Source organism: Manis javanica, chromosome X (assembly GCF_040802235.1).
Source record: "Manis javanica isolate MJ-LG chromosome X, MJ_LKY, whole genome shotgun sequence".
Taxonomy (NCBI): domain Eukaryota; kingdom Metazoa; phylum Chordata; class Mammalia; order Pholidota; family Manidae; genus Manis; species Manis javanica.
Window position 1 is genome coordinate 92,679,981 of NC_133174.1, and position 22,729 is coordinate 92,702,709.

The 22,729-nt window shown below is 37.5% G+C and overlaps 2 protein-coding genes across 2 annotated transcripts in view; one reads left to right on the plus strand and one right to left on the minus strand.

The window, feature by feature from the left end:
• The window catches only part of LOC140847410 (uncharacterized), a 199,190-nt gene that overhangs the window by 111,736 nt on the left and 64,725 nt on the right, over positions 1 to 22,729 (plus strand). The gene's annotated exons all lie outside the window — the stretch shown is intronic.
• Positions 11,313 to 14,138, minus strand: ZMAT1 (zinc finger matrin-type 1). Its single transcript, XM_073227751.1, is given in 4 exon segments — positions 11,313 to 11,538; positions 11,541 to 12,273; positions 12,275 to 12,787; positions 14,039 to 14,138. Coding segments are annotated over 4 exon segments (1,425 nt in total). The 5' UTR covers positions 14,131 to 14,138; the 3' UTR covers positions 11,313 to 11,451.

The following is a 22,729-nucleotide window of genomic DNA, read 5'->3' on the forward strand; positions in this document are numbered from 1 at the left end:
CATTTCAAAACAAGAAGTTTAAAAACACAGGACTTGTAGGAAAAATAGGGTTACATTACACAACACTCAAAAACTGTCAGTGATACCTTAAAACAGTGAGCCTAGTAAAAATCTTGGCATGGTTTTAGAACTGTTAAGTGATTAAGAAATTCATAAATATACATGAATATGGCACCTTCCTTGAAAAAGATGCTAAGTTTGTTTGTAGAAGTGAGTGTCAGAAGGATCACAGCTTGTGAGTTACTGTGAAGTGGTGGAGGGAAGGATATCAGGATACAGGGAGCAAAGCTTGGATTTTAGAGTAGTGCAGGAAGAGAGTCCTTACTCTACCATTTCCAAGCACTGTGGAGGCCTGATATAACTGCTGGTAGACTGGTAGAAATGAAAGGAGCGACTGGACCTTTTGGTTCTGGCCACATTGGCTCATGGTGGGGACAGAGGAAGAGCAAGCCAAGACATATAACATACAACATGCAATGTCATTCTTTAACATGAAAATAAACAGGATCGTAAGTGGGAAAAATGTAGAACAACTGGAAGGCCTACAGGGTAAAATTTGGCTTCCTGGTCAACTGGGTTCCAAACTTACTCATGGATATGGCCTTACATTGAAGAAAAGATAGCAAAAAAATAAGAAGGAATCTTGAATATCAGGAAGGAAGATTGAGAATGGTAAACAAACTGATAGTTAACCAAGGGATAGGTTTTCTGGATTATATTTGGTTGAAACAAGAATCATAATGTTGTCTCATACAGTTCTAAATGTATGTAGATGGGATATTTAAAGCCATTATATTATAAATTGAGAAGACTAAAGGGACACACAGGGAGATAAGATTTCTATATTTCACTTGAATGGGTAAAATAATGACTCCAGTAAACTGTGACAAGTTATGTATATATAATGTACTACAAAGAGCAACCACAATAAAAGCTATGCAAAGAGATACACTCAAAAACACTATAGAAAAATAAAAATGGAATTCTAAAGTTGCTCAAGCAATCCACATAAATTTAGGAAAAATAAACAGCAAAATATGCATTTTTTAAGTGCCACTTAAAAATGGAATATTTTCCATTTAACAGTGGAATATTTACCAAGATATATTATCAAACCTCAAAATACTTAAAAGAATTAAACCCATACAGAATGTGCTTCCATTCAGCGATCCAGTCCAGGTTTTCTAGTATTTTCCATAACACACTAAGGGCACAGAACACCAGCCCCAGGTTTACCAGTGTTACAGAGCATCCTCCTGGCCCTGGGGAGGACACACAGCCTGGGCTTGAGGGAGTTCCAAGATTTGAATTTCTAACTCCACTGTTCCCCAGGAATCACTGACCTTCTTAGACTTTTCCTTTCTTCCTCAGTAGTACAAAAATGCTTACTTTGAATAAATTTTGCAGGGATTTGACGTAACATGAAAAGTCATTCTTTATTATCAAAAGAATCGTGATTCTGGGTGGGACAAATACACAGAACAACTGGTATTTTGGGTGGATGAGTATCACCTCTGTGAGATAAGCTTTGGTTTTCTAATGAGCTGGTCCTTTCACCAAATTCACAGGCCAGAGAAGAAAGATGAGGATTATGAAGATGATAAGACCAGTGTCTCCTTTTATGGTTTTACTTTTCAGGATCATGAATAACTTCATGAAAGCCTTTTCTGGGACCTTGATCACAACATGGAAAAAGAGAAGGGAGGGATTTGGCAGATCAGCAGAACCAGAAGCCTTGAGTCTGATCCTTTTCACTTGGTCTGAATTCCCACACCTCACCTTTGGCAAAGCAAGAACTTGTACAACTCTGATGTAGTCCAAGTTGTTGTAATGAAGGTATTTGGGGGTACAGGAAGGACAGGCAATATTAGGATCAAAGCAGAGACACTCTGACCACACGATGTTATTTCCTATCCTATATGGCAGAAAACTGCTCCTACCTTTACTGCATCACGTGCAGCAGAATGAGCTCTGTGGCACAACGTTTCATGGGAAAATCTCCTGGTACCCAAATGCCTGTCAATGAAGGAACAGGGTCCATGGAATTCAGAAAAGTAAGGTTCAAACACCTGTTCAAAACAACCAGGTAGCTTATATGTACCAAGAGGGAAAAGTTTGATGTGATAATAAATGAAATAAGTAAGAAACAAATTACCTGAAAATTCCCATTATTCATTCCCGAGCTCCTCCCAGCTCATATTTATTACTACACACTCCGATCACTCACTATATTACCAGGAGCCCTAGATATTATTCTATTTAACTATTTTAAGTGTAAAGATCCTTTGAACCTATTTTCCCAAGTTCTTCCCCCCCAGGTTTATCAGTCTTTCTATTGGTTGTCCTGATTGTTGCCCTTTGCTCCAAGCTGCTGCAGTTGACACTTTTACCTTTGAATGCCGTATTAGTATGCTAGGGCTGCCAATAACAGAATACCACAGACTGGGTGGGTCAAATAACAGGAAATTTTCACAGTTCTGGAAACTAGAAGTCTAAGATCAAAGTATTGGACAAGCTTGATTTCTTCTAAGATTTCTTACTGGCTTTCAGATAGTCACCTTTTTACTCTGTCCTCACATTGTCTTTACTCTGTGTGCATGTAACCCTGGTATCCTTGTGTGTGTCAAGTTCTCTTACAAGCCAGATTAGTTGAAGGCCATCCTAAAGGCCACATTTTAACTTATTCAGCTCTTTAAATACCCTATTTCCAAATATAGTCACATTCTGAGGTACTGTGGGTTAGGACTTTAACATGAATTTTAAGGGGACACAATTCAGTCCATAACACTCCACCCTCCAGATACCCAAAATTCAAGTCCTTCTCACATGTAAAATATATTCACCCCTTCCTCAACAGCCCAAATGTTGTAGACCATTTCAGCATCAACTCGAGTTCCAAATCAACTCATCTAAACCAAGTATGGGTGCGACTCAAGAGATGATTTATCTTGAGGCAAAATTCCTGTCCAGCTATGAACCTGTGAAACCAGGTAAGTTATCTGCTTCTGAAATACAGTGATGGGACAGGCATAGGATAGACCTCATTCCAAAAAGGAAAAATCAGAAATAAGAAAGGAGTCACAAGAAAGTAAAAAATCTAGAATGAAAATTCCATTAGATTTTAAGGCTCAAAAATAATCCTCTGTAGATTGATGCTCTGTCTTCCGGGCCCACATAAGTGGAAGCTCCACCTTCTGAGCCCACTGCGATGGTGGCCCCATCTCTTGTTTCTGAGTGCTAATCCCACTCTCAAGGCCTTAGACCTGGCTCATTGAAAACATGGAGGAGACAGCCCCATCTTTCTTACCTGTCTTAAAGGACAACACATATTCACAGCTGGATAGGTTTATTGTCCGGCCCTGTGGAATCCTAGAAGTCTGAAAGCCTTCCTTCATTTTGTCCTATTTCTGTTCCCTTCAGTTGAAGCTGGCAGCGCTTCTGCTTATATAACCCCATCGCTATTCCTGGCTTCTGCTGAGATGGCTGATTAGACCATGAGTCACATCCATAGCAGAGTACTGTCCAATCACACTTTTGATGCTCTCTCCAGAACATGCTTTCTCATTTTTTGCAATATGGATAGACTGAGAATTTCCCAAATCTTTAAGTCCTGGTACTTTTTGTGTTACAATTCCTTCTCCACTCTGATCACATTTCACTATAAGCAGCAAAGAGAAATGAGGCAATGCCTTCAAAATTTTACTTAAATTCTCCTCCGCTGAGTGTCTAAATTCATTACTTAAAATTTGTACTCTCTTCAAAACACTAGAACAGCTTGCCGTTTTGTAACAAAGATCACTTTTCCTCCAATTTCCTTTAACATGTTCCTCTTTTCTTTCTGAGTTTCTCACCAGAATCACCTTTAATGTACACATTTCTATCAAGAGTCTCTTCATGCAATCTTGACTTTTTGTAGCATGCATGTCAAAACTCTTCCAGCTTCTACCAATGTTCCAAGGCCACTTCGCCACTTCCACATTTTTAGGCATTTGTTCAAGTAGTACACCACTTCTCTGTACCAAAACCTGTATTAGTCAGGACTCTCCAGAAGAAAAGAAGCAACAGGATGTTTGTTTATTTTAAGAAATTGTGTCACATGATTGTGGAGGCTTCGTAAATAAAAAAACTAAAGGATAGGCCAGCATGTTGGAAACCCAGTTTGAACCTGAAGATTACTGGCAGGATTCCTTCTTGCTCTGGGAGGTTAGTCTTTGTCCTGTTAAAGCCTTCAGTTGTTTAGATGAGGCCCACTCACATTATGGAGGGTTATCTTACTTGAATTTCATTGACTTAAATGTTAATTTCATCCAAAACACCACCTTCATAGAAACATCAGAATAATGTTTGACCAAATATCTGAGCACCATGGCTCAGCCAAGTTCACAAAATGAACCACTACAAATGCTTTTGGCAAATGCTGCCTGGGAACTCCCTCCAGCCCTGGGAATTCTCCAAGTCAAAAGAACCAAAGGGAAGCCCTTGAGACAGTCTTTCATGGAACTGTCATGCAAGTTGAAAAACACAGCCACCATTCTTTAAGAATAAGGTCTGTACTGTTTCCACTGGCACTTAGTAACCTGTACCAGGAGTCCTCATGACTGCTGCTTATCTGAGGAATGAGAATAGTAAAAAAGCCATTTAAAATGCCACAGCTCTCACTAACTAAACACTGCAGCTTCTTTCTTCATTTAGCTTTCTCTTGGTTGTTTTAAGATTTTGACTAGATTCCAGATTTCTGTGAAAGTTGAGTCTGACAGTTTTTGCCAGCTTGTTGTTTTTGTGGATGGACGGGGCCTTGAGTTTATTACTCTGCCATTCTGAGTGACATTATTTTCCTAAATTAAACCATTTTCATGGACCCCTAAAATTATCATGAAATCTATTATGCCTGCTGTGCTTAATGGATGAGATCACCCTAGGCCTGCCCAGGGTTTTGGTATCCAGAGGCCATTCTGGATAGAGAACTCCCTGGCTCAGGTCAGCATCCATGGTCAGAAAAATGGAGATTCATTTCCCAGTTCTGCGCCTAACTCTTATGATCTCAGGCAATGGACTTAACTAATCTGAGATTCACTTTCCCTCTTTTTTCCATTTGGTTCTCAGAATTAATGTAAAAATTCAAAGAGATAACAAATGCAGAAGTGTCTAACCCAGTACTAGCACTCAAATCTAGTTCCAATTTCCTCTCCTCTTCAAATCTTCCTTGAGCCTTCTGTTTTTTCTCCCACCGCTTTCCCCTTGAAGAGTGAATTTTTATAAAGGACACTCTTTAGTCTATAGGATTTAAACTTTTTCGATGTAATTGAAAGTCTCATTCTTTTGGGAAGAAGTGCAGTTTAGGAAGAAGGACTATTCCTGTTCTCTTTTCAGATAGTTTGGGCATTGGCATGTGTTTTTGGTGAGAGAAGGTCTCTGGTAGATGATGGCATTGTATTCTTGTAGAGTGGTACCTTCTTCCTCAGAAGATAGGATGTTTGGCAAATTAGAGACACTATAATGGATATACAGTTATTAACCACTGCAGGTAGGGAGTTGTGTGTTTGGGGCACATCATTCAAAACCTTACTTTGTTCATCTGTGAACTGGGGATAATGACAAGGACATGTGAAAACATTTTACAAACACAAACTTAACCAATGGGAAGTGATATAATTATTAATTTATATATCCACTATTATAAGATCTTAGCAGATATTAAAATGCCTTCCTACAATGCAATAGCCTGAAAACTATGTCCATGCAAGGAATATGATTTATATTTACTTCTTCAGCCTCCTTGAAGGCACACTTTCCCTACCAAATCTCTCCTTGTACAAAAAAGTAAAACCACAGAAATTGTAGTACCCAGATTAATTTCGTGTAATTTTTGTGAAACATGTTTGTTTTTTATATAGCTGGCTTCATTACATCAAGACAGCTTACAAGGATAGGAGCTAGATAAGATTTTTTAAGTGATAAAATTGTAGATAAAATAAGGTTAAAAAAAAGAGTAAAATTTATCAGTATTGAGAATGAAGCTGGTATTGAACTCCACATGTAATTCTTCACAGATCCTTGCATAACCTAATCAAATAATCAATCATACAGCCTTTGAACAGTACGTCTTGAAATAACTCAGTTTACCTTTGGACAACTACAAGCACTAGAAAGGACTTTTTCTTGAGGTCACCACTGTGTAATTTACCACTTAGTCATAGTGTCCCTACCATCACACTCTGGTTGATATTCGAATTTGTTCAACATTTATTCAACATTCAATATGTCAGATATGTATTGACATATTATTTAATCCTCAAAAAACTGTGAGATGAGTTTTTTTTTAATTTCTACTTTACAGACAAGGAAAAAGTAAAGTTTCAAGAGGTTAAATGACCTGCCCCTAGTCTCCTTAAAACAAATAAATGTGAGGTGATCTCTTTCAAACCCAGTTCTAAATTTGAATCCAAATAACTCCATGTCATCTCCCCATAATTTGTAGGGTTTTTTCTCCTCCTGTTGCACTCACTGTAAGCTACCTGGGCACCTGGTAGGTTGCTGTCAGCTATTACTGAATAAGAGATACTACACAGAAGTGAATTCAGGGAAAGCCTTAGTAATCACCTCATGACTTCACTGGATGTGAGTTGTGAAAATATAACAGGCTAGGATTTTTCTTTTTCTGGAATGGGAATGAGCCCTACTCTACTCAACCTCGTAAATGCTCTATCAGCTCTGGAAAAGAAAAACATGAGCTTTGTAGGTAATTTGTAGGAGCATGTTCAAAAGAGACTTGTCAGGAAGTGAGGAAAGCAGGATTATTTGCAAACAAATTGAACTGTGTGATACAGTTACAAAAAAGGCCTCAGGCTGATCCCATGAGGAGCTCTGGAAGTAAGATGGCCTTTTAAGAATTGCCCCAAATTGAAACATAAGGCTTGGCCTTTGTATACCTACATTATACCATCAATGGATGCAGGCTGCCCCCATGAGAGGGCATGACTTTAGGAGAGGCAGCTCCCTTCAAGGCCGATTCCCCAGAAATTGGTGAAATGAGTGCCTCTGTCCTGAAAAGGTGTGGCAGGGGTAAGGGGTAGTTCTGAGCAGCACAACACAACATCCGTTACAGCAAATTTAATTTTATCACAATTTGCTGTCTTTAATGTATCAATCTATATATTTTTTTAAAATTTGCCTTTTTCCCTTTTTCCTATTGTTTCCTTCACAGTCTTTACCATAGTGTCTCCTCTCTCTTGCATTCCTTCCAATTTAATCTTCAATTATGAACTTCTTTTTATAATTATTTCCTTAGTTCTAACAGTTTTTGTTTCACATCTTTCTGTTGTCTATTTCTGGGTTCTCTCTCTGATTTATGCTGTTTCAAAGCTCTCAGAAATGTTTTTTTTTTCCTTTCAGTTCATTTTGAAATACTAGGTTAGGTTAGAGCCTCCATTTACTTTGTGTCTGCATTTTTCACACCCTACAGGTCTTGCCTTCAAAGGTGCTACTCTCACCTTTTGAAGTTTATTTTGCTATCATACTACTGCCTGGGATCTGCTTTCTCTAGATTCTTCCCTCATTCACTACTATCTGAACTTCCCCCTTTCCCTTACACACAATGTTTCTGCCCTGTTCAATTTGATTTCTGGAAATAGCAGTTTTCTGTGTGGTTTTTTTTTTTGTACGTGGGTTTTTTCTTCTGAAATAAACACTATGCTGGATATTTCTGAAATCCTCAAGGGCTGAGTTCGCCACAGCACTCTTTGATCTCCTGCTTTTTTCTGTGCAGTTTTTTCCTTTCGCCTGTAGTACAGAACCTGTGATAACTTCTGGTGTTTCAGTTGCTCTCAAACCTGTTTTCCTAGTTTGATAAAGAAATACTGATGTGTCACATTAGAGTGGTAGCAGTGAAGAGAATTGGCCATTATAAGATATTTTGGTGATATGATCAAGGGGAATTGCTTATGGTCTAATGTAGGAATGAAGAGGTACTCAAAAATGGTTTTTGGCTTGAGTAAGTGGATGACGATTTTACAGAAATGAGGGAAACTGAGAGATGAATGATTGGTAATGGCAGTAGCAGTCACTCTGGCTATAGTAAGTTACTTAGTTATAGTACTTACTAGATAGCCAAGTGGATATATCAGAGAAATGCCTTTGAACTGAGAGGAAAAGGTCTTAGATATCACTTTCTTTGGGAAGCCATTCTTTCTTTTTTTTAAAAATTTTTTTATTAAGGTATGATTGATATACACTCTTATGAAGGTTTCTCATGGAAAAACAATGTGGTTACTACATTTACCCATATTATCAAGTCCCCACCCATACCCCAATGCAGTCACTGTCCATCAGTGTAGTAAGATGCCACAGATCCACTATGTATCATCTCTGTGCTATACTGTTCTCCCCGTGATCCCCCATACCATGTGTACTAAACATAATACCCCTCAGTCTCCTTCTCCCTCCCTCCCCACCTGCCCTCCCATACCCCTCCCCTTTGGTAACCACTAGTTCATTCTTGGAGTCTCTGAGTCTGCTGCCATTTTGTTCCTTCAGATTTGCTTCATTGTTATATACTCCACAAATGAGGGAAATCATTTGGCATTTGTCTTTCTCTATCTGGCTTATTTCACTGAGCATAATGTCCTCCAGTTCCATCCATGTTGTTGCAAATGGTAGGATTTGTTTCTTTCTTATGGCTGAATAGTACTCCATTGCATATATGTACCACATCTTCTTTATCCATTCATCTACAGATGGACACTTAGGTTGTGGGAAGCCTCTCTTCAATGCACTTTTCACCCCATTAAGCTTGTTGCCTTTGCTACACACTGCATCCTTCATCACTCCTTTTGTAGCCTTTATCAAACTTGTTACAATTTTCTTTTTATTGGTCTATTTTCCCTGTTAGATTGTGAGCTGTTTATTGAACAGAACCTATGTCATTCATTTTTTATCAGGTTCCTTCCTGGCTCAGTGCTGACAGTCACCTCTCACCATTCATTCAATGTATGCATGTAATAAGGCTGTCAATTTAATTTTTTCTATAGTTCCAATTATTGAAAATTATTTTCCAAATTCAGCCATAATGTGCCTCCCTCTGTCTTCTATTCAGCTGAGGATATACATATAAAGCTAGGTGTTATTAATTTACTTGTCTGAATACTGACTTTGGTAATTTGCCTTAGATCTTATGCGATTGTATGTCTGGATGAGCATATTAGTCTTTCAAACCAAGCATTTAATAAAACTCCAACATTGTTTTAGCATGTACTATCTTAAACTATGTCTCCTGAAATGATTTTGTGTTATCTTCCATAGCCAAGTTTTAATATTTTTGTGTTAACTTTCACATAGTGTTTAATATTTATACTATTAAATTTCATCTTACTAGATTCAGCACGCAATTCCAGAAGTGGAAATAATTTTGGATCCTGCATATATAGTTGAATATATTGACTTATGCTCTTACCTCCAAGTGCTCAGAGGCAGAAGTTGGGGGCAAAGCAAATATGCCAAAGTTGGGCTCCAGGTCTTTGCCTGCAGCTTCAACTAGAAAATAATGCTTTCTGGTTAAAAGAAGATTTTATGGTGAGGTTAATGCAGTTTATTTTTGGCAAAAAGTTTTGTCCTAAAATTTTCAAAGCCACTTTCTAGAGCAAGTCACTGGTGATTTCCCCAAGAAGGCAATCAACACCACAGCTTTTTCCATCCCCCAACTTGCCACGCCACCCAATTTTAATGGTTTTAATATTTATATTTAAACTGTGCATGATTTACCCATTATTGGTTAAAACTGTGTGCAGTTAATGTTAATGACTCATTTATCTACTTATTTTGAAAATATCACAGTTATTTGGTATGTTAGTGAACATTCTCATGATATATAGTTTTGAATATAGCCTTAAACTCAAAATGGAGTTCTGCAAAATAATTTATAAATTCTAAAAATGCTTATAATTGATTTTATCTCACACTTTCTGTGAAAAAAAAATGCTGCATTTTGTTGGTGGGGGGCATGTTCAGAAGAGAATTTGCCGTTTTTTTGTGGCTAATTGACAGTCTATTTGCTCTATTCTAGTTCTTCTTTACCCTCTCCTTTCACCAGCATACAAAGAGGAAAAGTACTATTGTAGCACTAAATAATCTTATATCAACAGTTTTTCGGAAGAAAAGTATAATTTGGGGATCACCTAACTCCCTTTTAGACTATTCATTCAACCACAGATAAACCCAACTGATTACTACTATGATCATTACTATGAGCTTCAGCTCAAATTTACCATTTTACTCAAATCTCAAGGGAAAAAAAACAACTACTAAATGCCTCACCTAAGTGCAGATACACCACCATCTAAACTTATTTACTTTTTTGATAAGATTAACACAGCAAGGGGATACTATAGCCTATTTTTCCTATTTCTGATGGTTTCATGTTGGATTATGATGGTATTCGCACAAGGTCACACAGCAACTTGATGGTACAATTGAGACCAAAACCCTGGGATTTGGATTCCCAGGTTATTACTCTTTCTACTAATACCATGGTGATGCTCAAATGCTTACAGGAGGTTCTTACCATAAAGAAGGGAGCACCAGAGTCAAAAAAATAATCACGATGAAACAATTTAAAGGAAATGCATCCTCACAGCTCTCTCCCTCTTATAAGTTCTTCCTTTTTTAATTTCAAGTATTTCATTGGTTGTATTTTTCAACTTAAAACAGCTCAAGTCTGAATATCACCTTCTACTAAACAAGATGTGGAAGAAATGAAATGATTACACCTTTACAGTGTGACCTCCCCAACTATAGGTGAAAAATGTTTCATTATTTTCCCTCTTACCCCCAAACTAAAATCACCTTTGACTGGGAAATGATCACTTACATAAGATAATATATAGAAATTAAAACACTTTAATATAATATAAACATTTCCAGAATATAGACTGATTTTGTATCAGTACTTTTTGAGAGGTTTTTAAAACTATATATCATCTAAGCTTATATTATAAGGCTGTTTCATTTTCCACTTTCAGAACTAGAAAATACAAAAATACACTGCAAATTAGACTTAATAAACAAGCAAAAAATCAGTCTAATTCACTTCATACATTTTCCTTGGAGAAAACCAAGAAACAAACACACAACAATAATAAAATACCATCAACACTAACACAAACCCAAATCAGGAATGGGTTCTTTAATGTCTGGTAATTCTCTCATTTAAAATAATTCACTATCAGCAATTTGTTCTTGTTGTGTTCTTATGTTCTTCTTTCTCAGAGGCTAGGTTTAAGTTCGTTTTTTCTTTCAATTCAATTTCAATTTTTACGCACACACAGGAACTTAGCTTTCCTGAACTGGCAGTGACTGAAACCACCTCTCCTGTTCTTCATTGGATGTCCCTGGCTTTGTTGAAATACATACTCTTAACCAATTTCTTCAATTTATCCTCAGGGAAACAAAAGTGAAAGTTCAAAATCCAAGAATAGATTCATCCCAAAGCATTTCCTCTTCTGTTTTTACTTCAACAAATTTCTTTTTCTGTTTCCTGTGCTTATCTACTTATTTTGAAAATATCACAGTTCTTCTTTCTCAGAGGGTACACCATGGCTTTCTTTCTTCTTTTGATGCTTAAGCTTTCCTGCACTGACACTGACTTTACCTCCCTGTCTTTTCTTTTGGCGGATACTCTTGTCCTTGTCTAGATCCGTATCTTCATAACTCTTTTTCCTTTTATGCTTGGACTGCTCTTTCTCTGGTCTTTTTCCCCCTTCCTCCAGGTGCCGCCTTCTCTTCTGATGTCTCTGTTTATGACCTGCCTGATGGTCACTGGTATTCTTTTCTGAGGAGAGGTGCTTGTAAACTTCAGATTCTACACTGTATGGGCCAGAATTACTTTCTTGCTGACTAAGGCTCAGGGGTACTGGTTTTTCTAGGAAATAGTCTCTGGTGGGTTGACAGTAGGTCACAGAGTCTAGTTTCTGTTTGCTGTCATGAGCTGGTGAACAATGAGGTAACTGGTTTTCCACTGCTTGTGAAATATTGTATGATGCTGGATAGGTCTGGGAAATCTCAAATGGGAGCCCTGGCTCAATCATTCTATGTCTGGGTCTGGAATCAACCATTTCTCTGCACTTATGGGTTTCCATAGAACTATTGCTTCTGTTTCTGAAACAAGTCTTTGGCTCTAGTCCTCTGGCTTTCTGCACTTGGATGTAATCTGCAAGTTCATCTTGGAAAGAGTCATATGTTCTCTTTGAATGAGTTGGTAACCAATGATGTAACTGGCTTTCTGGGTGAAATACTGTATTGTTGTTGGTCGGTCTGGGAAGTTCAAAATGAAAATCTTTCCTCAAACATTCTTTGTCTGCGTCCAGAATCAACTTCTCTGTACCTATGAATTTCCACAGAGTTATCTCCTAGCTTTCTGAAACAAGTCTTTGGATCAAGCCCTCTGGGTTTCTGCACTTTGATGTAATCTTCCACTTCATCTTGGAAAGAGTCATATGTTTTCTTTGAATGAGCTGGTAAGCAATGTTTTTTCACTGTTTGTGTAATATTGTATGATTCTGGGTATGTCCATAAAGTATCACTTGGAAATATTTGTTCAAACATTCTATGTCTGGATCTGGAATTGACCACTTTTCTGTACCCACGGGTGTCTAAAGAACTCTCTTCCATCTTTCTGAAACAAGTCTTAGGCTCTGGTCCTCTGGCTTTCTGCACCTTGATGTAATCTGCACATTCATCTTGGCAAGAGTCTTGTGTTTTCTTTGAATCCTTCACTAGACTGAAAACAATGGATTCTCTGCAAAGAAGTAGAAAGTTCTTGTTACTAAATTATTTTATTTTGAGTATTTTCTTTGTTTTCAAAAATATCAGTCTGAAAAAACAAAAAAAGCCCAAGTTTAAAAAACCTACCTCAATATAAAAGCTATAAATCATGATGTTTTATGACAAAAAGCAGCAGCAGAGATATTATCTCTCAGGAATTTCACAACTTTTTACATTCACAAAAATTTTCAGGACTGGTGCAAAAAGGAAGATGGGTACAAAGGTATAAACATAGCTGTTATTGCTGTAATACTTAAAATGTAAGGCATATTGGAATGTGCAGGACAGCATCATGGGAAAAGACCAATATTTAATGCTCCAAAGATGATCTAATCTGAATGTCACATTGTTTTAAAGGTTTAATCTTGATTAGTCAGTTACTTGTATAGATCTATAAATGTGATGGCTATTTATTCTAGAACAATTTTAAAAGAGTCTAAATGAAAGTTAGTTTGCTGAATCAGGCAATTTAGCTCCTAAGTGTTCAGACTCAATAGTATAAATATTTTATAGAAATGCTTTATAATTTAAAATAATTTAACAGAAATATTATGCTTTGATTTTAAAAGTAACAAACCAAATATACAATAGATTAGTACCCCTTTATCTCACTACCTGACTTATTCAGTCTCCAATTATCCACTCAATCCTCTCCTACTTAAAATAATAAGAGAGAATGGAATAAACATTTATTGAACGTACTACTATGAGCCAGGCCAGGCACCTTACACACATTTTTATGCTTCATTATAACCATTTTATATCAGAGCTGTTGAAAGTTCTACATTTGGTAGAAAAATAGATCTAGCATTTCAATCCAGGTCTGTCTAACAGCAAGACACCTCACTGGAAGTTGTAACCACTCCATCTCACTGGAAGGATGATGACCAGATCACTGAATCTCTGGAATTAAGCTGTATTTCCAAGGGTTACGTGAATTTGTATAGTTAGCCTGAGAATGGTCCTTTAGCATCTTTCCAAAGGAGGACAGTGCTGTCTGATCAGGATGGGTGCCAGTTAGCCAGCTCTGCCAGTATACTATCAAGGCTAGGGAAATCCCCAGGGGGTGTTACTAGCATGCAATATGTTACAAATACCACAAACCATAGCCAGGATCAACTCACAGGGAAGTGAGTGCTTAGAAAGTTTGTGAAATACATGCAAGTATATTTGACAGAAGCCCTGGTCTTGGTGTCATAGAAGCATTTTGGCAAAAAATACTTACTTTATTTGATGTTCACGTCCTTGCATGTGGGACTGGAACATATATAAAGATGTGAAGGTGATATTACAAGTATGACAAACGTAGGTTCTCATACCAAATGCTGAAAACACAGAAAGTTCAAGTTAAGGAAGTCAATATGAATGCACTTAGAGTGACATAGCTAGGCAGGAATTTACTAGAGATCATCTACTTGAACTTTCCCAAATTAAGAGATAAGGCCCAGAGTGGTCAAATGACTTGGTGAAAGTCACAGAGCCAGTTAAGACAGCGAACCTCTCAGAGCTCATCTCTCTGATTTAAAGTCCATCATTCTTATCACTACCAACACTGCTTCTCTAGCCTTGACCTCTTTCCTAAAAAAACCGTTGTCTGCCTGCTATTCTTGCTACATGGAAGTGCAGCAGGCACTTCAAATTTAGCATGCCCAACCAACCTTTGCCTCTTAATCCCCCAACCAACCTCTTTTTGTTTGCTCTTAATTCTCTTTCCACCTCCCCCAAAACCCTAACATTTAAAAAGATTAAATACAAAAGCAAGTTTTTACTCTCGTACCTGAAATCACTGTAGTGCATTAGTTTACCAAAGGTAAATTCCACAGATTTTAGAAAGGAGAGAGGTTCAGTGAGCCCCACTCTCAGGATAAAGGCTGAAAGAAAAGTTCTAAAGCAAAACTACTAGTTACCACTTCAACAGAGTCAAGAACTATAGAATAGGTATACCAGCTACCTCTCTATTCTACTTCTTAGGTACTAGAATTGGAAGCAGGGGATAAATTAATTTTTATTTTCTTAATCTCATTATCCTGCTAGTTTCTCTGTGGTCAGAAGCAGCAAACTAATACATTTCATAAGCCAAATATAAAAATAGTCCCACCCTAAGGATGAGGCAATAATTTGGTGGCTGCAGAGATTTTAGGATCCAGCAAGTCATCTTCTTCTAAATCACACAGCAGCTTACTCATTTAAATGAGGGTAAATTAATCATTGCTAAGTGTATTGGCCTTGTCTGAACAAGATTATTCATAGAAACAGGAGACTACTGCCAAGGGGAAAGAAAGATCCTGACTCGAAGAACATGAAGACTCTGCTCACTACTGACATAAACTCTATGGGGGTGCCAAGGAAAGCTCAACAGGTTATGCCCAAGTCTGAATGAATGATTCCTCAAAACTATCCTCCCTCCCTGTGCTCTGATTTCATGCTCACCAAGTCACTTTCTGATTCTAATTTGGTTTCCCATATTCTTTGATTACAAAAAGAGGATACAGTAGATGACAGATATTTTTTAAAAGCCCTGGGAACTGGAAATACATACATCTTCTATTGTAAATCAATACCAAAATGAAAATGTATGAACTTAAACTGCAATATTTCTCAGACTTCTCTGAGATCACCTGGAGTGTTAAAAAATAACAGATTCCCAAGCCCTTCAACTGGAGAACATGATTCCACCATCTCTGGGGCAGGTAATTTGTATTTTAACAATACCCCAGGTAATTATTATCAGAGAATATATGGGAAATACACTAAGGGAATACCTTCCCAGTTCCTTGGTTATTTATCAGTTTCTTGCAAGTTTGTCTGTGATTTGATGGGTTCCTGATTTGAGGATGATCAACCCTGAAGATTCTGGACTTCCTGCAAAGGTAAAGACTAAATCCAGGACTCTGCATGCTTAAAACAACCCTTTTCAGGAAATCATTACTATCCTTATTTAACAGGTGTGGAAATTAAGGCTCAGATTCATTTGGCCAATATCGTATATTTTGAGGGCACCCGAGTCATGCAAGATGAGCAGGAGTACTGGTTTCCTCTACACTAGAGGTTCTCAGTACTAGCTACACACTAAAACCAGGTGGATAACTTTAAAAATATTCATGTTCGCTGATGGACAGTGACTGTGAAAGGGGTATGCGGGGGGAACTTGGTGAAGGGGGGAGCCTAGTAAACATAATGTCCTTCATGTAATTGTAGATTAATGATACCAAAAAAAATAATAGTAATAAAAATAAAAATATTCATGTTATTTTAGCTCCACATTAGACCAATTAAATCAGAATCTCTAGGGGTGGAACCAGGCTTTCTTACTTTTTGAAAACATTCTAGATGTCTGTGCAGCCATTGTTGTACACTGCTGCCCTAGATTATTGAGCCAATGATCTTCATTATGATTATAAACACATTATATTTCAGAGATTTTATGTATCTTTTTAGTGCTTATAAAGTGTATTATATACAATATATCCTCAGTTCTCCCTTTATTCTTCATGAATTATATCAGAAATTATAATATAGGTAACATAGGAGTTTGGAAGAGCTGCAAGTCACATATGAGAGATACAGAGGCAGGTCCAGAACTGTGGTCTGATTACTATTACCTTAGGCATTGTCTTTTTCACACACTGATATTCCTTATCTTTTTCCAAAATATAGACATCTCAGGAAGGAATATATAAAAATGGTGTAACCCCCTTCTGTGAAGATATGAAGCCTATTTATTGTCCCCGAGATCAAAATTCCTGGTCTAATCCTCCTGGAACCTACCTCCACTATGTTTCTTATATTCTCTACTCTCCTACCTGAGTCTGCTCCTTGGCTCTATCCAGTTTTTCTGCCTTAGCCTTGCTAGGATTCCTTGTTTCTGATTTCACCCAGAAAGTCAAGCTTCTTTGCATCTGGTACCTTTCAGAATTTTCTATAACCTAACACTTGAGGGGCCCATTTTTCTCCTAATCACATCCCTATCTCATAACACCCACAACTAAGGTCTTACTTTCCAAAGCATAGATTGAGGAAGTGCATGTCTTTACAGTCTCAATCTTGCTTGTGGTTCTCAATCTTGGCTCTATATCCTAATCATTAGGGGAGTTAAAAGGAAAACAAAACTCTAATGTATAGGTCTCAGGGATTCTAATTTAATTGATTTGAGGGGTGGCCTGGGCACTGGGATTTCTATAAGTTCCCTATATGATTCTAATATGTAGTCAAGAGTGAGAACCAATGATCTAATATCTTAAATGGGGTAAAGCCAATCAAGAGCTACGTAAGCAAAAATGGAACTTAATGTGGAATTTAGCTTAAGAAAAAAATAGAAAATGTCCAATTTACCTGTTTTTAAATTATGACAGGAGACTAAAACATTTGGAAAAACTAACATTTGTTGAAGGTCTATTCTTTGATGGGCACTGTATATACTGTTTCATTTCATCCCTTGCCAATCCTGTAAAGTGCCTTCTTTTCATTTTATACCTGAGGAATCTGAGGTACAACTGGGTAACTGACTTGAAACATTTCCAAATCTCTGTTTATCTCTACACAACGTCTCCCAATAAATGATTAGTAAATGTTAATTGAGAAAAACTATACACTCATTACCATATAAAGCACTGAGAAAGATATTGCAGCATAAAATATAATCCCTTGTCTCAAGGAGGCTAATTCAGTTAAAGGCTATAGTTAATGCATTTATCAATGAATAGTAAAGCCTATGAGAAATCAGAGGAAAGGGAGAACACCAAGAGCTAAAGCAGTAAAAGAAGTTGTGATCGATCTTGGAGGATGAAAGGATTTGAATTGCAAGGAAAGCAACAAGGGCACTCCAGGTAATGAAAACAGTATCAGATATGACAAAGATAGAAATCGGCATGTGTTAGATTCAAACAATTGCTCAATAAACACTGAGGACCTATGCAGCACCAAACATCATGCTAGATGTTAGGGGTACAATATTAATCATGCAGATTGCTCACAAATCTGAGAAACAGATACTTGAACAGAGGATTTCCATCTCATTTGGTAAAAGGTAAGAGAGGTATGCTTAAGGAGTATGGGAACTCAAAGAAGCAGAGGCACTTAGCACAATATGGGGCTCTGAAGAAGCTACTGGAAGAGATGATGCTTTAGTTAAACTTGGAAAGATGGAAAATAGCTAACTTGATTAAAGAGTTGAGAAGACTATTGTAGGCACAGGAAATAGCATGAAAAGGCATAGAAGTATTTACAGGAACTTCTTAAAATTTGTAATTGTAGAATAAAATATAAGGGGATGAAATGGGAGAGGCAAAAGGGTGTCAGATCAAAGAGAGACATATATTATGCTAGGGAGATTAGACTTTTTATTCTCTCTGTTGGGAAACCTTGAAGTGCTTAAAGTATTGCCATGGTCAGTGGTGTGTTTTAGAGACATCTCTCCTCTAGCTGTAATATGGAGCATGAATTTGAGAGAAGCAAGAAGTAAGGAGACCACAGTTAGGTAAATATACTAGACCAGCAAGAGATAAGGGGGACATAGGCTCTAAAGCTCACAGTAGAGGTAGAGAGGACAGGAAATGGGTGAAATACTTAACATTAAAACTGGCAAACCTTAGCAACTGCTTGAATGTGGGAGATAAGCTTGCCAGAAAGGTGTGAGACAGGAGTGTAGAATAGTGAAGGAGAGTCTTGGAGAGTGGTGTAGGTTTAAAAATCATTGCTGAGAGGTAAGTGAACAGAAAGGAAAAGGAGTAGGACTAAAAGTCCATAGAGGTTGGATACCAAGACTCTCCTCAGGTATCCAATCTCTAGCTTTATATCATTTTCCATAGCACCACTAAGTATCCTAAATGTAAAAGTAGAAAAGGTGGACTATGGGATTGACCCAGGGTTGAAATCTTGCTACTAAGGATTGAGAGAATAACAATTAAGTAGAAGTAAAGCCTTGCAGAAAGTTGTTACAGCATTAAAGTGTGAGATGATGGTAATGGAAATGTAATGAAAGGGTACAGGAAAGAGAAACAGTTGTAAGAAGACATGATAAGACTTGCTGATGGGGAGGATACAGGGAAATTAAGTAGTCAAAGATGCCCTCAAAGATTCAATTGTAAGTGACTAATAAGTAGTGGTACTACCGGCAAAGACATAAAACTTGGAAAAATCAAGTTGGCTTGAGATCCTCAATTCAATTTTAGGTATGTTGACTTACAGGTGAAGGTGAGATATCTAAGTGCAAAAACAGAACTAGAAATTAGTGAGATAAACAAAAAAATACAATAAATAAAAAATACATACATACTTTGGTTCCATATCATTATGGTAGCCATTCCTGTGCTAATAAGATCTGGGCTGGATGAGGAACATGAAGAAAGCAGTGAGAATGTTGAAGCAAAGGAGAAAGACATTAGATGTAGTAGAAACATATAAACTAAACAGATAGAAAAGAAGGCACAGACAGAAAGAAGAAAATGGGTGATGAATGAAATAGTTAAGGTGGCTCATGTTAAGTTGTTTTTGTCTTACTGCTTGCTCACTTACAATATGGGCTTCTGCTGGTACTGTTCTTTGAAATTCTCTTCAGCTAATTTAAATTATCCAGGCACTTATTAATCCTCAAATGATTACTGTTCTTAAAATGGAATAGTCAAGGCAGGGTTGAAAATTCCTTCTTTGAGCTCTAGCTTCAGAGGCTAGTGTGAAATGACTTCAGTGACTGGATTATATTATGCTGGTGATCAGCGCCCCCTACCTGGCCAGGTGAAAATTTCACCAGCAAATTCCTTCTGTCATCCTAGTAACTCTGAAACCTCAGAGTGCAAAAATGACCCTCCCTTCAGAAGTGAATAGGTGCACACACTTCTTATAGCTGACTCAGTTCCAATTTTACCTAATACCATAAAACTAGAAGCCACTTATTTCAGATACCCTCAGCCCAGCAATAGGAAAACTACCCTAACAAGCAAAAGTTTGTTATTTCTCCAAACGTCTACTACCTTCTAGTTCTACACTTGCCTAAATTAACATTCTTTAAAATCCTAGATAAAAACAGATTTCTATGTAACTTTTGGGGATAGGTTGAATCACATTAAGCAGGAAACTTAAATAGAACACAGGGTCAGCACTCAATATATAAAGCTTAATAGTTCATTGATTCATATATTAAACTAATCTCTGTTGAGGAAGGCCTACTCTGTGTCAATTTCTACCTCAATTCCCTTCCCCCAAAGGCTTTACACTCTAATGGGAGATAAATATAGAGAGATAATTAGATTTGCAGGTTAAGGAAGCACAGATAGCCTTGAAGGAGGTGAAAAGGCTTCCAGGGAAGTAGCATGTTGAAGAGTGAGTAGGAGTTAACCAAGAGAAGAAAGACACAGATATTTTCCAGGCAAAATGGCAGCATAAACAAGAGCACAGAGACAAGAAATAGGGTAATAGTTTCTGGAAACCATAAGCAGTTTGCAGGTTCTAACCCACATAGATCAGGGCAGGAAGTATCAGGAGATAAGCCTGGAGAAGGTAGGCAGAGACAAGATGGTAAAGAGCTATCAAGCTTAGATTGTATCCTTAGGAAAGAAATAAGGATTTTTAAGCAGAGAAATGACATGGAAAGATGTGCTCTTTAGGTGATTAAATCGAGGGTACATTTGGGGAGACAAAACTGATGGCATAGAGAGTTAGGAAGTTGTGCCAGTAATCTAGAACAATGCTTCTCAAAATATGTTGTGAGTACAAAACCAACTAGTGATCATGTCAAACTGCATATTTTGATTCAGTAGGTTGCAGTGAGGCCTGAGATTCTTTTACTAACAATATCCCAAGTGATGCCAATGATGCTGGCCATAAACCAAAGTTTGAGTAGCAAAGCTCTAGGAAAGATGTTGAGGGCCTAAACCAGTGAGAGAAGAGCAGGGCTTAAGATAAAGGAATAGTAACAGTCAGGAGATAAAACAGTCACGACTTGGTGCTTCATTAGATATAGGAAGTGAAGAAGATGGGGTTGGGGGGGATTCACATTTAACTACAAGTTTCTACTTTGAATGACTGAGTGGATTTGAAATGGTTATGAGGTATCCAGGTGAAGCAGTAGTTGCCATTTGAATATAGGAGTTTAAAGCTTGACAGAAAGCTCATAAGCACATAGATGAGAGATGATATCAAAGGAAGAGATTAGATCGTGTTTGTAGACTAAGGTCAAGAATGGAACCATGGGAATACCTACATTTAGGTAATGAATTAAAACAAGAGCCCCCAAAGAAAACAGAAAAGAAAAACACAAGAGAAGAACCAGAGCATAAGGAGTTACATGTGACAAAGAATACAGCTTCAAGAAGGAGGGAGTAATGAACACTTTCACAGGAAGCAGAAAGGTCTAGTAAGGAAAAAACTGAAAAATCACAGTGAGTAGAGCAAAAGTGAGGGGAACAGAGAATATGGAGAGGGAATAAAATACACTAGTAGTGAGAAGGTGCCTGTGGGGGAAAAATGAAAAAAAAAAAATGGTTAGAAGAGCAATCGGATCACTCCAGTCAGGATCAGAATCTTTACTGTGCCTGAATTCTTGCCACTTTCTTAACTCCTTTGTTCATCATCTCTCTTTCCCACTTCTACCAATCTAAACCATATGCTTCCTCTCTTAAGATTCTTCACAACTATGATGTTTTCCTCTCCTCTGCTTTCCAAAAATTTGTATACAAAAATCCTTGTCTGTAGCCTTATGCAATGAAGTGTTATTAACCCAACTAGTTTATGCACTTGCTCCTGAGGGAAAAATAGTATATCTTCATTTGTATTCCCAAGAATGACTAGCCTAGTACCCAAGAGACACTGAAGCTGAGCTTAGTGACTGAATGATATAACCACATGATACTAATTTAAAGTATTTCCTTATGTACCTATGATATAACATAGAACCTTGGGAATACCTGTGTTTGATTCTGTAATTAATAAGGATCATCTAAACCTTTCTGGGTCTCATTTACTAGAAAACCAACACACAGAACTAAGGACTTTAAAGTCCATCAAAAGTGAGTCAATTTTCCTTGTGCAAAATTCTATGACCCCAAGAGCACCACCACCTCCTATGCAGTAAGAGTAAATGATACATACATAAACCAATATGTTTTATTAAAACTTCCCATGAAAGAGTTTTGGGATATTTTTACTGTTTACCATTTGTATCTGATTTTGCTGGAAGAGGATTCTCTCTTATCTTGTCTAAAAACTTCTTAGCTTCATTTCTTTTGTGTCTTTTGCCAATATAATGTTGTTGGGCCATTAATGGACTATTAAAGGAAGCAGGACAGAGTTTGCAATACTTGTCTGGATTATTCAAATCCAAATCACTGCTGGAAGAGGAAGGCATATTCTTGTCTTTAATCCCACCTGGAGGAGGCTTGACGGCAAGGGCCTTCAGAAAATTTGACTCTGCAGAAGTAGTAATAGGCATATCTGCTGAAACAGTTATAATGAGAGGAGATCAACATGTGGTCAGCTATTAGGGCTGCATTCATTATAAAGTATTAGGGAAGTTTAGTATTCTTTAAAAACTCATTATCTTTGAGCTTTTCCCACACAGGGCTGTTGGATTTTTAAAAGGCGCACAGGTTGAAAAGAATTTCCTTCTGTGATAATGGAAGTTTGAATACAAGTCTGTCATCAAGTTTCTCCAAAAAAAGATACAGGAAACCTCAACAAACAAAAAGCAAATAATCCAATAAAATAATGGGCACAGGATCTGAACAGACACTTCTCCAAAGAAGAAATTCAGATGGCTAACAGGCACATGAAAAGATGCTCCACATTGCTAATCATCAGGGAAATGAAAATGAAAATCACAATGAGGTACCACCTCACAGCAGTTAGGATGGCCAACATCCAAAAGACAAACAACAACAAATGTTGGCGAGGTTGTGGAGAAAGGGGAACCCTCCTACACTGA